Source organism: Babylonia areolata, chromosome 15 (assembly GCF_041734735.1).
Source record: "Babylonia areolata isolate BAREFJ2019XMU chromosome 15, ASM4173473v1, whole genome shotgun sequence".
In the NCBI taxonomy this organism is placed as follows: Eukaryota; Metazoa; Mollusca; class Gastropoda; order Neogastropoda; family Buccinidae; genus Babylonia; species Babylonia areolata.
In genome coordinates this window covers 9,240,415-9,254,538 of record NC_134890.1, presented here as the reverse complement: position 1 = coordinate 9,254,538, position 14,124 = coordinate 9,240,415, and the positions used below count along the sequence as shown (strand labels likewise).

General features: G+C 41.4%; 2 protein-coding genes across 2 annotated transcripts in view; one reads left to right on the top strand and one right to left on the bottom strand.

Moving 5' to 3' along the window:
* The window catches only part of LOC143290413 (uncharacterized), a 118,766-nt gene extending 118,581 nt beyond the window's left edge, over positions 1 to 185 (top strand). The window contains exon 59 of the mRNA XM_076599827.1: positions 10 to 185. Within this exon, the coding sequence (XP_076455942.1) occupies positions 10 to 57 (48 nt within the window). The 3' untranslated portion in view covers positions 58 to 185. The remainder of the gene's footprint in view (positions 1 to 9) is intronic.
* Positions 186 to 1,922: 1,737 nt separating this feature from the next.
* LOC143290410 (protein timeless homolog) overlaps positions 1,923 to 14,124 on the bottom strand; it is a 79,496-nt gene continuing 67,294 nt past the window's right edge. The window contains exons 29-35 of the mRNA XM_076599824.1: positions 13,843 to 13,911; positions 13,247 to 13,365; positions 11,055 to 11,557; positions 10,064 to 10,219; positions 7,496 to 7,668; positions 5,078 to 5,257; positions 1,923 to 3,707 (exon numbers count right to left, since the gene is read on the bottom strand). Of these exons, the coding sequence (XP_076455939.1) occupies positions 3,580 to 3,707; positions 5,078 to 5,257; positions 7,496 to 7,668; positions 10,064 to 10,219; positions 11,055 to 11,557; positions 13,247 to 13,365; positions 13,843 to 13,911 (1,328 nt within the window). The 3' untranslated portion in view covers positions 1,923 to 3,579. The remainder of the gene's footprint in view (positions 3,708 to 5,077; positions 5,258 to 7,495; positions 7,669 to 10,063; positions 10,220 to 11,054; positions 11,558 to 13,246; positions 13,366 to 13,842; positions 13,912 to 14,124) is intronic.

Sequence of the window (14,124 nt, the reverse complement as noted above, 5' to 3'; positions counted from 1 at the left end):
ATTTTGCAGGAGAAGAAGATCACTGCCTGCAAATGTGTGCAAGAACCTCAGCACTAGAACCAGACTGATGGAGGCACGCAGTTCCATGCCCAGCACCAGTTTCTCTCACCATCTTAGTATTGTTACACTAGAACTGTTATCCTAGAAAACAAAAACCCACACAAATAAACACAATTTGAAAGCAATTTGTGTGTGTGTGTGTGTGCGTGTGTGACACTGTGTGTATGTGTGTGTGTGTGTGACACTCTGTGTGTATGTGTCACACTGTGTGACAGTGTGTGTGTCTGTGTGTGAAAAGTTACAGATGGGAGATTGAATGCTTTGTGGACTGAAGCATGATGATGCCCACAATGAGTGTAAACAAGTTTGGTGAAAGGCCCACCTTTGAAATTTCACTATGTACACAACCTCCTCATCCCAGCTGTCAAAATCCTACCATCCGTTTGTAGCTACCCCCCCCCCCCCCAACCGCCAGTAGACATTGTCTAGGTGCTAGTCTTTCGGATGAAACAACAAACTGTGGTCCCGTATGCAGCATGCACTTAGTACACAAAGGCAACCAAAAGGGTTGTCTTTTTAGAAAAATATGTAGAAAATTCCACTTTGATAGAAAAATAAGTGCACTTGCAGACAAAAAAAAAAAAAAAAAAAAAGTGAATAAACATCCCCGCCATCAAAATCCGGACACCAGCTTCTTGCTACCCAGTCCAGGCTGCCTACCTGGGTAGAGCCCACTGACGGCTGCCATTGGGCGCTCATCATTCGTTTCCTGTGTCATTCACTCAGATGTCAGGCATGCACACCTACACACTCAAACATGTAACATTTAACGTGTATGACCGTTTTGTTTATTTACCCTGCCATGTAGGCAGCCATACTCCGTTTTCTGAGGGTGCATGCTGGGTATGTTCTTGTTTCCATAACACACCGAACGCTGACATGGATTACAGGATCTTTAACGTGTGTATTTCATCTTCTGTGTGCGTATACACACGAAGGGGGTTCAGGCACAAGCAGGTCTGCACACATGTTGACCTGGGAGATCGGAAAAATCTTCACCCTTTACCCACCAGGCGCCACTGAGATTCGAACCCAGGACCCTTAGATCGAAAGTCCAATGCTTTAACCATTCGGCTATTGCGCCCGTCAATACTGGATCAGACCACCACCCAAAGTGAGCAGCAGCATCAGTGCCCAACATCAACAGTTCCTTTTGGACTGCTGGCTGAGGCAGTTCTCTTAACCCACAACCACCCCTCCAAAAAATGTAAATATTAATGTTTGGAAAAGAAGTGGGAACAGAATACTGATGTAGAAAGTTTGCCAGCTGAGAAATTGTCTGAGTAAAAGTCAGTATTTTATTTGAAGATGGCGAGTGTGCATGCGTGCGCATATGCTTGTGAAAGTTCCTAAACATATGCGCATGTATACGCCTTTCTCTTGTCTACTGTTCATTTTCCGAACATTTGCGGTTTGCAATAGTAATATGGGTGGTCCTTTGTGATCAGTTCCTGGCAAGTGGAAAATCTGAGGTTGGGTGGGTTAACACTGTACTGTCATTGAAACCACTTCAGTGGTTCTCATCTGGCATCTGTGTGCAAGATTAAAAAGACACAGGCTGAGAGCTACTGTGTCATTAGTTTTCAATGGCATGTTCACTTCACTCCTAACCACTCTCCCTGGAGACAGACCAGCACCCACACCTGAACCCCCTCTCTGAACATAAGTGGGGAGGGGCACTTCAGTGTCAGAATCAATAAGGTTTAAATATTGAGATTTTCTCTGGGGAAGAATGGCCAGTTCACAAAGTTGGACTTAGTATATGTAGATGTGCATTGGCCTTCCTCCATCAAACAAACAAACAAAAAAAACAAAAACAACAAAACAACAACAACAAAACAACCAAACAAAAAAAGAGCAAAAATAAAATGTTTGTAAACCTGTCATGTTTTTGTCTTTTTAAAATTGAATAAAATTAGTCACAAAATTCTTTTTTTTCCTCTCGCATGTTAATTAGTATAATTTGCGTTGACTAAGCCCAACTTTATGAATTGGCTGTTCCTCCCCCTAGTAATTTTTCCCCCTCATATTTCAATAGACAACCCACATCCATTCTGCGTTCTGTTTATTTTCCCCACTACTTCCTGAGAGAGGTTACATGTCCCACATGATCAAGGTGACAAAACTGCAGTTCAAACAAAAAATTGTTATGGGTAATGGGGCCTAGCACAAGCTCACCAACAATGCGCAAGCAATGAATACATAAATAAGCGAGGTCGCATTAAAACAAAAAATTGAGTGAAAACACTAAGGTCCTCCCTCAATAGAGAGGTACACTACAGCACTACTTTGCCAAACGTTGTCGGTGAGCTTTTGCTCCATGACGATGTGCTGTATCCATAATCCCACAGCAAAGGGAAACCATCTGTGTAAGATGTGGACCTGCCAACCCCTTTGGTCCACTTTTAGATGCATGAGTGGATTACTCAAACTGACCACTTCAAATTTAGATACTGCACATCAAGTGGTCATTTTAGGAAGCTACAGCATGTGTATTTGGGTGCCAACCCAAAATCCATTTCTTAAGTATCCTTCAAAATATAATTTTTCCAACCCCCTCTCTGCAGTAAGGTAACCAATAAGCAGAACATATAATAAAGTCACGAACATGGATGACACTTTTAGTGCAATGATACATTTTCACATGTGAATAAAGCCTTGATGCAAAACCACAAACATTTTCAGACTGATCATTCTTGATTTTTTCCCCCTCAAAATACAAATTGCTGCTCAAATATACTGTGACTTGTTTAGATCAGTCATGTGCCCTGAAAACCATTTACGACTAGGCCAGACGAGTATTTCTGACCAAAACAAACTAGCAAATGCTTAACAAAACACCCCAAATTAGTGATTCACTGAAATGATATTGTCCACATATTTGCCATCATACTGTTTGTTTTTTTCAGCAAAGTGAATGTTTTCGTGTTGTACTTTGTGGCACTAAAAAAAAAAGGTGGGTCCTCATGGTGGCACCTATGGATCATGCTCAAGATCAAGCTGTCTTTTCAGAAAATGACGGCAAAGTTTGAAACTAAAGACTGACTTGTCTTTTTTTCTTTTCTTTTTTTCTTACAGCGACAGCAAATTTGTAAACTGCAAACTGAACTGCCAATTTTTTAAGGCTCATCAGTGCCAGTCTGTTTCTTGGTACAATGCTCAAAGTGGGCCAAAGGTCGGGACTTCACATTTGGGAACAAAGGCCTAGTCACTTTATGAAAACTGGACATCAACATCGGGAAATACAGACCCAATCATAACATAAACTGGACATCTGTGAAGAAAAACACATTTTATAACATCACCAGTGCAGCAGATTCACCATAATTACATCTGCAGACTGTTGAAAATATGAATCATCATTCATGTTGGCATAAACTATTAACATAATCTGTCAATAATACCAGCAAATGGTTATTCAACAGTTTGAATTAACTGAACATCACAATCTCTTTTCATAAAGGCCTCTCCCGGTTTTCCAACAGCAGTCTTCATCCTGAGCAACATGAAAATTCTGCTTCAATCGTCTTCGTCGTCACTGATGACTTTGCGCCTTTTCTTCAAAGTTCCCAGTGTCACATGATCGTCCAGGTCGGAATCGTCGGAGCCAGGTGGTCCCTGGGACAACATCGTGGCTGGGAAGGATTCTGGGAAAAAAAACACCGAAAACCGTCTGTTAAAGAAACTGAACCACTTCCTCATTGTGTATCTATGCTGTAGTGTAGTTGTTGCATCATGTGTTAAAGAAACTGAACCACTTCCTCACTGTGTATCTATGCTGTAGTGTAGTTGTTGCATCATGTGTTAAAGAAACTGAACCACTTCCTCGTTGTGGCATCATGTGTTAAAGAAACTGAACCACTTCCTCATTGTGGCATCATGTGTTAAAGAAACTGAACCACTTCCTCACTGTGTATCTATGCTGTAGTGAAGTTGCTGCATCATGTGTTAAAGAAACTGAACCACTTCCTCATTGTGTATCTATGCTGTAGTGTAGTTGTTGCATCAAGTATGTTACGTCATAGATTTTGTGAACTGTGCTGCTATACTATTAAACAACAGTGTTCTTATGACTGAAAAAATAACATTTCTTCTTCATTTTATGTGCTTACTCAACTCATTTTAAACATTGGTTTCAATAAGGTGTTAGCGATTGTTTCTACTTGTAATACAGTGCTGTATTAAAAAATGAAAACGTTTATGATTATCATTGTCTAAAGTTTTCAATGAAGCAACAGCAAATGCATTAGGTTGATCACCTTTTCCTCCCATGCACTTTGCACAGTCTTCCTAAGTCTAAACATTACGACAACAAAACATATCCTCAAATAAGGAATGAATTTCTTTTTTAAATAATAAAAATATAAAATAAAAGAAAGAAAAAAGAAACTGGACAGCAAATGCTATGAATGATAAGAAAAGACATAATTTTGTTTTCTTTTTTTCATCTTGCTTCTAGTTTTCACATTCTACTTCTCATATTGATGTTAGAAGTATTTGTGTGTTATTTGTCCCCACACATTTTAAAGAATAGAGAAAAATATTTTTATTAACTGAATCAAATCAAGTCATATTGCTCAGCTTAACTGACCACACAGGGGCCATTTCAGGGAGGAACATCTACCAGTTCTTAAAACCAGTTCAAGAGAATCCAAAAGTGTTAAAAGGTCAATAAAAACAAAATTCAAAACCAATTTCGCCATATGTTTCAGTCAATGTCAAATTTATATCAAGTTTAAAACAGTTATTTCATTCAGGAACTGAAAGATTTCAGAAGGACATCCCAGAACAGGATCTACATGGAGCTAGCTGTATAATGCTTCGGCTTGATATCATGCAGATCCCAGCAGTCAATCAGAACACGTTTCATACTGAGAGGATAGTTGCACCACACACACTGTTTCATAACACCTTTTACAGTTAAAGAATGTGTCAGACAAGAATAACCTGTATAAAGCATGCAGAATGCAAATAAAACAGTTAAATAAACAGTGATGAGAAAGAAGAGCCAAATTACCAGGAGCTTGAGCTTTCCTCTTCACCCCAACCATCAAGGGAACATCATCATCGTCACTGCTGTCATCACCACTGTCCTTTCCCTTCTGTCTCTTCTCTTCCTCCTCGCTGTCATCACCAAAGTCCAACAACCCCTGGGACTGGGACTGAGACTGGGACTGGCTGATTCCTGCTCCCTCGTCTGAAACATAACACAGAATTATATTTGACACTGTTGCTTATTGTCCAGCTGACTGCTCGAGCCTATATGAAAAAAAAAAGATATATATATATATATATATATATATATATATATATATATATATATCAAACAAAAAGAAAAAGATTTCACATAAAAGTCTGTCACATCTGAGGAAAAACATCAACAATACTACTTGCAAAACAACAGTTCCTGACAAATTATTTTAACCATTAAGTTCCTTTAAGGCAAATAAAACAAAACTGTGCTGAGGACATCAGTCCTACTTTATTTATCATTCTCACATTAAAAAATTGTAAATAAAGATTTAAACACACTTCAAAGCAATCAAAAACATCATACAGGCAGACAACACTGCAGAATGAACAGCTGATGCCTATCCCAGTGTTCAGAATTTTACTATCTAATCACAAAAGCAAAACACTACTGTCAGTATATCATTGACAAAAGGAGATTTCTCTTGTCTGCTAGAACTTGTATCAAGCAGATTCCATTGTCAAACTTCGCACACAAGGAAACATACACATGAAAAAGTATACTTTCTTCATGTATTTTCTCCCCACCTAAAATCACACTATTTTAACAGACATCAAAATGAAAAAGACACGAAAGAAAATACCAAAACACAAAAAGATAACCTGACACACGCAGGAAAAGGCACACGCATGAGCCAAAACCAAACTGTGTCAATGAGGCCTGAACTTAAGTTTCAATACAAGTTTAACACTTTGTATCCCAGTGCTGATTTACACCATGTAGCTTTCCTTGGACTGAGCATGGACATTTCCAATCCAAGTGGGCACATTCATTTTCCCTTTCTCAAATCAGTTGTATTCTCAAATGGAGCGTTTACCTTGTTGGCTTTATCCTCGAGATTGTTTGCCAAAGTTTTCAATGGGACTGAATTTGTTTTTGATGATGCCATGCAAGTTTTATGTATGAAGAATGTTTCGACAGTGCAGTCAGCTGTTGTAAGGCAGGCCTACAAAAACTGCAGTACAGCTACACTGATTGGGTACAAAGTGTAAAGAAAAGTGTGGAATATGGTCCACTCCCTGTGGACAGCCATGTGGGATACAGCCTCCTATTGTGTGGACAGTTGTGCTGGCAGGGAGTCACTGTCAGGGTGGGTCCTCCTGTTGTGTGGACAGCTGTGCTGGCAGGGAGTCACTGTCAGGGTGGGGCCTCATGTTGGGATAGCTGTGCTGGTAGGGAGTCACTGTCAGGGTGAATCCTCATGTTGGGACAGCTGTGCTGGTAGGGAGTCACTGTCAGGGTGGGGCCTCATGTTGTGTGGACAGTTGTGCTAGTAGGGAGTCACTGTCAGGGTGGGGCCTCATGTTGGGATAGCTGTGCTGGTAGGGAGTCACTGTCAGGGTGGGGCCTCATGTGTGGACAGTTGGTTGGCAGGGAGTCACTGTCAGGGTGGGTCCTCATGTGTGGACAGTTGTTTGGCAGGGAGTCACTGTCAGGGTGGGGCCTCATGTGTGGACAGTTGGTTGGCAGGGAGTCACTGTCAGGGTGGGTCCTCATGGGGAGTCACTGTCAGGGTGGGTCCTCATGTTGGGACAGCTGTGCTGGTAGGGAGTCACTGTCAGGGTGGGGCCTCATGTGGGGACAAAAACTGAGGCGTACAGCTGACTATAGACCATGCCCTGGCTGCTGAGCCAAGCCAAGGTAAACAGTCCTACAGACTTTTATGCTCATCAGGGCAGTGAATTCATATCCACTATACCTGTTGCTTGGAACAGGAATCCTCTCCTTCCACCATTTTAACCTTCCCCGACCAAAACCAGGTATCCATTCACACCTGTATGGAGTGAGGAAAATCAGAGTGCCTTTCCCAAGGACGCAAAACCATGTTGACACAGGGCCTCGAGCCCTGATCACTGGTGAAGACAGGACCCAAAGTCCAACGTCTAACCGATTCTGTCACAGTGTCTCATCCTGAGAAATGCCTGGTGGAAACTGATTGACATGCGTTTATGTCAGAAGACAAGTTGTTCACTGGTTCAGTTTTCAGTTGCAAGGCTGAAAGATCCACCCCCTTCTCCCTTCCCAATACAATGTGCAACAAAATGACTTTACTTCATTCTTTTGGTCCCGATACTACGATCAAAGCAGGGGTAATGTATTTATTAGACATGCCAAGTGCTGCCAACCCCCCTTACCCCTACCTCACTTTTGACAAGACAAGCACCATAACAACCTCAACCTCACCTGAATTGTAATTCAAGGCAGAACTGTTCTTGTTCTCTTTGTTGTCATCATTGTTGTCGTCGTCATCACCACTGAGATCCGAGTCCAACAGTCTCACATGCTTGGCCGGTTTTTTGACAGGAGAGGTATGACTGTCTCCCTTGTCCTCATCAATCTCCATTCTATCTCTGTCACTAGATACACACAACAACTGTTCAAAAATTCATGTAATAAAATACATCATGGCGGATACAAACGCCATTAGAACAATCAATGAACAATTCAAGATAAAAAAATTGTCCATCAATATACCTTCTTCTTCTTCTTCTGCGTTCACTCATATGCACACAAGTGGGCTTTTACATGTATGACCGTTTTTACCCTGCCATGTAGGCAGCCATACTCCGTTTTAGGGGGTGTGCATGCTGGGTATGTTCTTGTTTCCATAACCCACCGAACGCTGACATGGATTACAGGATCTTTAACGTGCGTATTTGATCTTCTGCTTGCAATATACACACGAAGGGGGTTCAGGCACTAGCAGGTCTGCACATACGCTGACCTGGGAGATCGTAAAAATCTCCACCCTTTACCCACCAGGCGCCGTCACCGTGATTCGAACCCGGGACCCTCAGACTGACAGTCCAACGCTTTAACCACTCGGCTATTGTGCCCGTCCATCAATATACCAAACCAGCCCTTGATATGCCAAATCCAACACCAAAGTTGTCAGCTCTCAATCATGCTTAAGTGAAATTTCAAAACGAATATGGCAAAACATTCCCATTCTGTGTGTAATGCACCCAACCACATACACATGCAATATCTAAAAAGATGTATATATTAGATTCTTTTTCCTTTCTTTCCAGAAGTGATATACTCAACATCTTCAAAACATAACTTCATATTACTCTGAGAAAAAGCAACTGATTCACGCAACAACAGCCAGAATATATACTTCACTGGCTTTGTGCTACCTATGCTGTCCTATTCACAGTGAAATAGTCTTGAATGTTTTATGTGTAACATTTGTGAAGAAGCCTGATATAGCAAAGTGTGTAATGGTTGGCAAGAATGTACCATGGAAACATATACAGGAGTAATCTTATTTTTCTGGGTGATTAAACACAATTCTTTATCCACTGGGTTAATAGAAGAATTTATTTGACAAGTGGTCCGTATGCGTAACAACCCCTCAGATACACCACTAACAGACAATGTTACAATCAAACTCTGAATTTGAATCCTGATGCTGAACCTAAACCTGATAATTTCATGCTAATCTGCATAAAACATCGACCCTAGTCATAAATTTCCAGTCTCAAAATTTCAAGATGGCAAACATTAAACTGAAATGACAACTGTTTCTTCAGAACAATCCTGACATCTGACTTTGTTGCTGAAAGAACAGCCCTCACAGGATCATATTAGGCCTGCCCAACTAAACAAGAAATTGAACTGCTTTAAACACAATACACTATATGTGAAAAAACAAAAAAACCTGCAAATGAACATTGTTCATAAAAAATAAAAAAAACTATCTTAACCATTAGGTCCTTAATGCAAGTAAGACTTAGCTGTGCTAAAATCAGCCCTTCTGCTTATCATTCCCTTATCAACTCACTCCAGATGAACAGTTTTCTCCCTTGCTTTCCCATGCAGTTAGGGTTAGGGAAAAAATCACAAAAAATACAAAACAAAAAATAACTGAATGAAACTCCCTGTACTTGATCCACTGACCCCTCTTCTCATGTTGTATGTACGCCCACCCCCATCCCTCTCTTCACAGCCCTCAGAAGCTGAGTCACTGTCAGTATCTTCTTGCTGGTAGCTTTCTTCACTGCAGATACTTTATTCAATGTCTTCATTATCCTCGTCGATGTCAAAACCTTCAGTTTGAAGCATTTTAATCACTTCAGCAGCAGTAAAAAGCCGCTGTCGTGATCTAGTTTGCTCCAAAAATTTCCACTTGTATCGCCTGCGACACCATTTTCGATACGTATGCAGATTAGCTTGTCATGTGGGGTACCAAGGTCAACGGCTGGCCAGCAAGTGAAAAGCAAAGGAACCTCACGAAGAAACTTTCCATTTGACCCTTGACACATTCGCAATGCCCAGTGTAGCTGCGATTCTTACGCTACCCCATGAGGAAAACGTGGAAAAATTTTACGTTCCGTCATCCAGAACGCTACCTTACATCAGGAACGCTATAGCGTTCCATCGTCCGGAGTGAGTTAAAAGCAAAAAACAAATTTCAAAGCCACATGATAAAAATAGATAAAAAGGCCATAAAGGCAAATAACACTGCAAAATGCCCATTCTGATATTGATAACATTACTACCAAATCACCACAGCAAAACAGCACTGATAGTACATCACAGACTGCAGTAAAGAGAGAAATAAATGTCAAGGCTTACTGGGAAAAAAAAGCAAGCAAAGTTGACTGGGAAGGCAGAAAAATCAGACACTGGTGAAGGAAGAAAGAAGTCAGAAACAAACAGATCAACAGACAAGAGGAAACTTCCAGCACAGAATTTCCAGGTGGAGATACTATTGATACTGAAAGACCCCCAGGGGCCAGAACAAACCTGTCACTGTCAGAGTCCAGTGCCTTCCTCACACGTTTCCTGGGCTTCTTCCCTGAAGACGGAGGCGAGCTCTCCGTGGCAGGAGATGGAGACAAAGAAGGCTCTGCAGATATTCCATTACTGGCGTCTGCCTGCTGGTTGTCTTCCTCTGTCTCTCTGATCAAAGTAAACAGTAACGGGTTCATAATCATTGTACATGAGCATCACGGACTGACAAACAGGAGGATTCAGGTTTGATCCCTATCAGAGGTGGGTTTTTTCAGCCTGTGACCGTCTCCTTCCCAGAGTTAGTGTGCTATTTGCTTGAATGGGAACACACAGTCAATGGTCTTCAACTTCATTTATATCTAATTTATACAGCACTTGGGGCCATAGTCTATGCATCTCTGTTATTTAAACTACACAGCATTGATGGCCCAGAGTCAGAGTATTACAGTGTTTGGGGGCTACTTTGGAAATGCAAGTTGCATATATCTATCCATATTCATATATCTATCGATCTACATCAAAATACACACACATATATATACACACACAAGTTCTCATGATAAATTCAGATGATGTTTGCAGTCTCAAGCACATGCATTTTTATCACATTTTTTGTGTTTAGGGCCAGCCTCAGTCCAGGTATCTGCATCACCAGTGGCACTGACATGTATTTTCATTCTACATATTTCACTGAGATCAGCTGCACAAAGCAGTATCTCAGCTCTCTGACAAAGCATGCTGAAGAATTTCTGACAAATAATGTTTAAATCAGAAAAATAATCCATCACCATTACTAAAAAAATAAAAAAAAGAAAGAAAAAATGTTAGCTCCTTGTAGATGGAAAAATTCATTCATTTCCTTCATGCTGGCTGAAACAATATCCTGTCAACTAAGAATTAATCCACTGAGGGAAAAACAACAACAAAACATACACAAATAAACAACCAAACCACAATCCAAATCCAGCAACATGGCTATTTGTGGAATTCTTCCATCACTTACCCAGGCCGTTTTCGCTGTCGGTTGAGAACCTTTTTCACTTTGCGGCGTTCCAGCATTGCTTTCAAAGCTTCTCTTCGTTGTGAGGCAGAAGATGCCTTGCCATCTTTCCGATTCACGTCATCTCCATCACTGTCACTGTTTCTGTTCACCTCACTTCTCTGGTCGTTTCCATCCTCACTGTGGTCAGACTGCTCCTCGTCAACATCCACAGTTTGAACTCTGTCCGTCTTTTTCGTCTTTCTCTTCTCTTTCTTTTCTTTGGCGTCAGGTTTCTTGTGAGTTCTCTTTCTCTTTTCCTTGTCAGCTCTGCGAGGTTTGTCGTCCCGTTTTTTCTTCTCTTTCTTCTTTTTCTTCTTGGGTGCTGAGGGTTTGGGTCTGAGCGGCTGTATCTGAGACAGCGTCTCCGGGCTGACCGGCTGCCCATCCTCGTCCAGCTCTATCCCATCAGCCACAACCTGCAGAGTGGCCGCCGTCAGCTCGGCGGGAATTCTCCAGAACATCTCCTGAAATTCCACAGCACCTTACTCAGTTCATCCAAAACATTATTAATAATAATAGTGATAATGATAATGATAATAAAAGTAATAATGGACACTTATGTAGTACTCTATCCAGAAAAATATCAATAATAAAAATGATGTTTGGTATCTTGTGTTCAATTTTTCCTTTCTGATATTTACATGTGTTCTATTTGTAAACGCCTATGGCTTATTTTCAAGATTAGGCGTAAATGCTCATAATAATAATAATAACAATAATGGATACTTACGCAGCACTCTATCCAAAAAACTGCTCCATGTGCTTCACAAAACAAAATATCCAACATCAGACATTGACAAGACAAGACATAAATGATACACCAACCAAAAATGCATGTAACAAACTACATGTATACTGATACACATATACATACATACCCCCCACACTCATTGTTCTAACACATCACTGAAAATGGTAATGCACGCGGTTCAAATGATACACCTTATGTCTTTGTTTCCTAACCACATTGAAAGCTTTGATCACCGTCCTTTCAGATAGTATCCTTTGAGGGAGAAGGAAGTAACTGCTTGGTTGAATTTGCACAACTGAAAACTAAGGAATACTGAACAGGACTCCGGAACAGCAAAAGTTAGTGGGTCAAACAGTTTGCAAATCATGAGCAGAAGAATACAGAAGCAAAACACTTCAGTATGTAAGTCATGGCTTCTCTATATCTTCCTGTTTTCATATCAAACCTAACTTACTTTACATTTAATAATTATCATACTTAGCAGTTTATTACAATATTGCTTTCCTTTCTAACTTTTGTCATGGCTTACCTATTATATACTGGATTTATTTTCAAAACCTAATAAAATCAAGCTTTCCTTTCTTAGGGGGAAATGCTGGAACAAAATAAGGCTGTCCTTTCTGAAGGGGAAATACTTAACAAAACAAGGATCTCCTTTATATAGTGAAAAATTGTGTCAAAGATGTAGACGCCAAATTTCCAGCACATGAATTCTAGAAGGTGGGGAAACTGATCCTTACTGAAAGAGCCCCCAGCATCCCTACAGGGAGGTGTATGGGGGGACAAACGGGTCATCTCCACAGGGAGGTGTATGGGGGGACAAATGGAACATCCCAATAGGGAGGTGTATGGGGGGGACAAATGGAACATCCCTACAGGGAGGTGTATGGGGGGACAAACAGAACATCTCCACAGGGAGGTGTATGGGGGGACAAACAGAACATCTCCACAGGGAGGTGTATGGGGGGACAAACGGAACATCCCCACAGGGAGGTGTATGGGGGGACAAACGGAACATCCCCACAGGGAGGTGTATGGGGGGACAAACGGAACATCCCCACAGGGAGGTGTATGGGGGGACAAACAGAACACCTCCACAGGGAGGTGTATGGGGGGACAAACGGAACATCTCCACAGGGAGGTATGTGGAGGGACAAACGGAACATCTCCACAGGGAGGTATGTGGGGGGACAAATGGAACATCCCAATAGGGAGGTGTATGCGGGAACAAATGGAACATCCCCACAGGGAGGTGTATGCGGGAACAAATGGAACATCCCCACAGGGAGGTGTATGCGGGAACAAATGGAACATCCCCACAGTGAGGTGTGTGGCGGGAGTGGGGCGGACAAATGGGTCATCTCCACAGGGAGGTGTATGGGGGGACAAACAGAAGTCCCACCTGTTCACTGGCCGGTGGAGTGAGGCCCAGTCTCTGCAGAAAGTCGGTGAACACAGGGTCCTCCATAGCAGTTTCATTCTCCTCCGTCAGTGGCACAATGGGGACTGAAACTACGGTCTCTGGGGAAAAAACAACAACAGGAAAGGATTGCTGCCATGTGAATGTTCATGCTGCACAATAAATATGAATCATTTAATGCTGACAATATATACAATTGAATGCATGCGTAAATGTAGGCAGGGGTGAGTGTATATATATGTGCATCTGCAGTTAAATCATTTATACAGTGTACTTTTTCACAATATCCTTTATAATCTGTAAAACTTGATCCACGTGAGATTTAGAGAAAAGGATTTGCCAAAAAAAACAACCCAACAACAACAGAATTTGCTTGTGATTTTTTTTCATCACTTTAAAAAAGAACACACCAAGGATTTGTTTGCTATTTTTCATAATCACAGAAGACAACAACTGGGTATTTGTTAGTTACGTTTTCATCATTGCTTTGCAATTTAACCTGTAACCCTTGAAGACATTCTGTAAAATCATGAACATTGCAGAAGAAGTGTTTGAGAGATAAACCATTCCACACTCACCTTGTCCTTGTCTTGTCTTGGCATTCTGTGTGGCGAGACGGTGAATCCACACCACCTGATCCTTGTAACCTGAAAAGTGCAACATATTGCCCGATAAGGACAGGACACTGCATCCAATCCGACATCTTAAGGACAGGACAATGCATCCAATTCCCTGACATCTTAAGGACAGGACAATGCATCCAATTCCCTGACATCTTAAGGACAGGACTATGCATCCAATTCCCTGACATCTTAAGGACAGGACAATGCACCCAATTCTCTGACAACTTAAGGACAGGA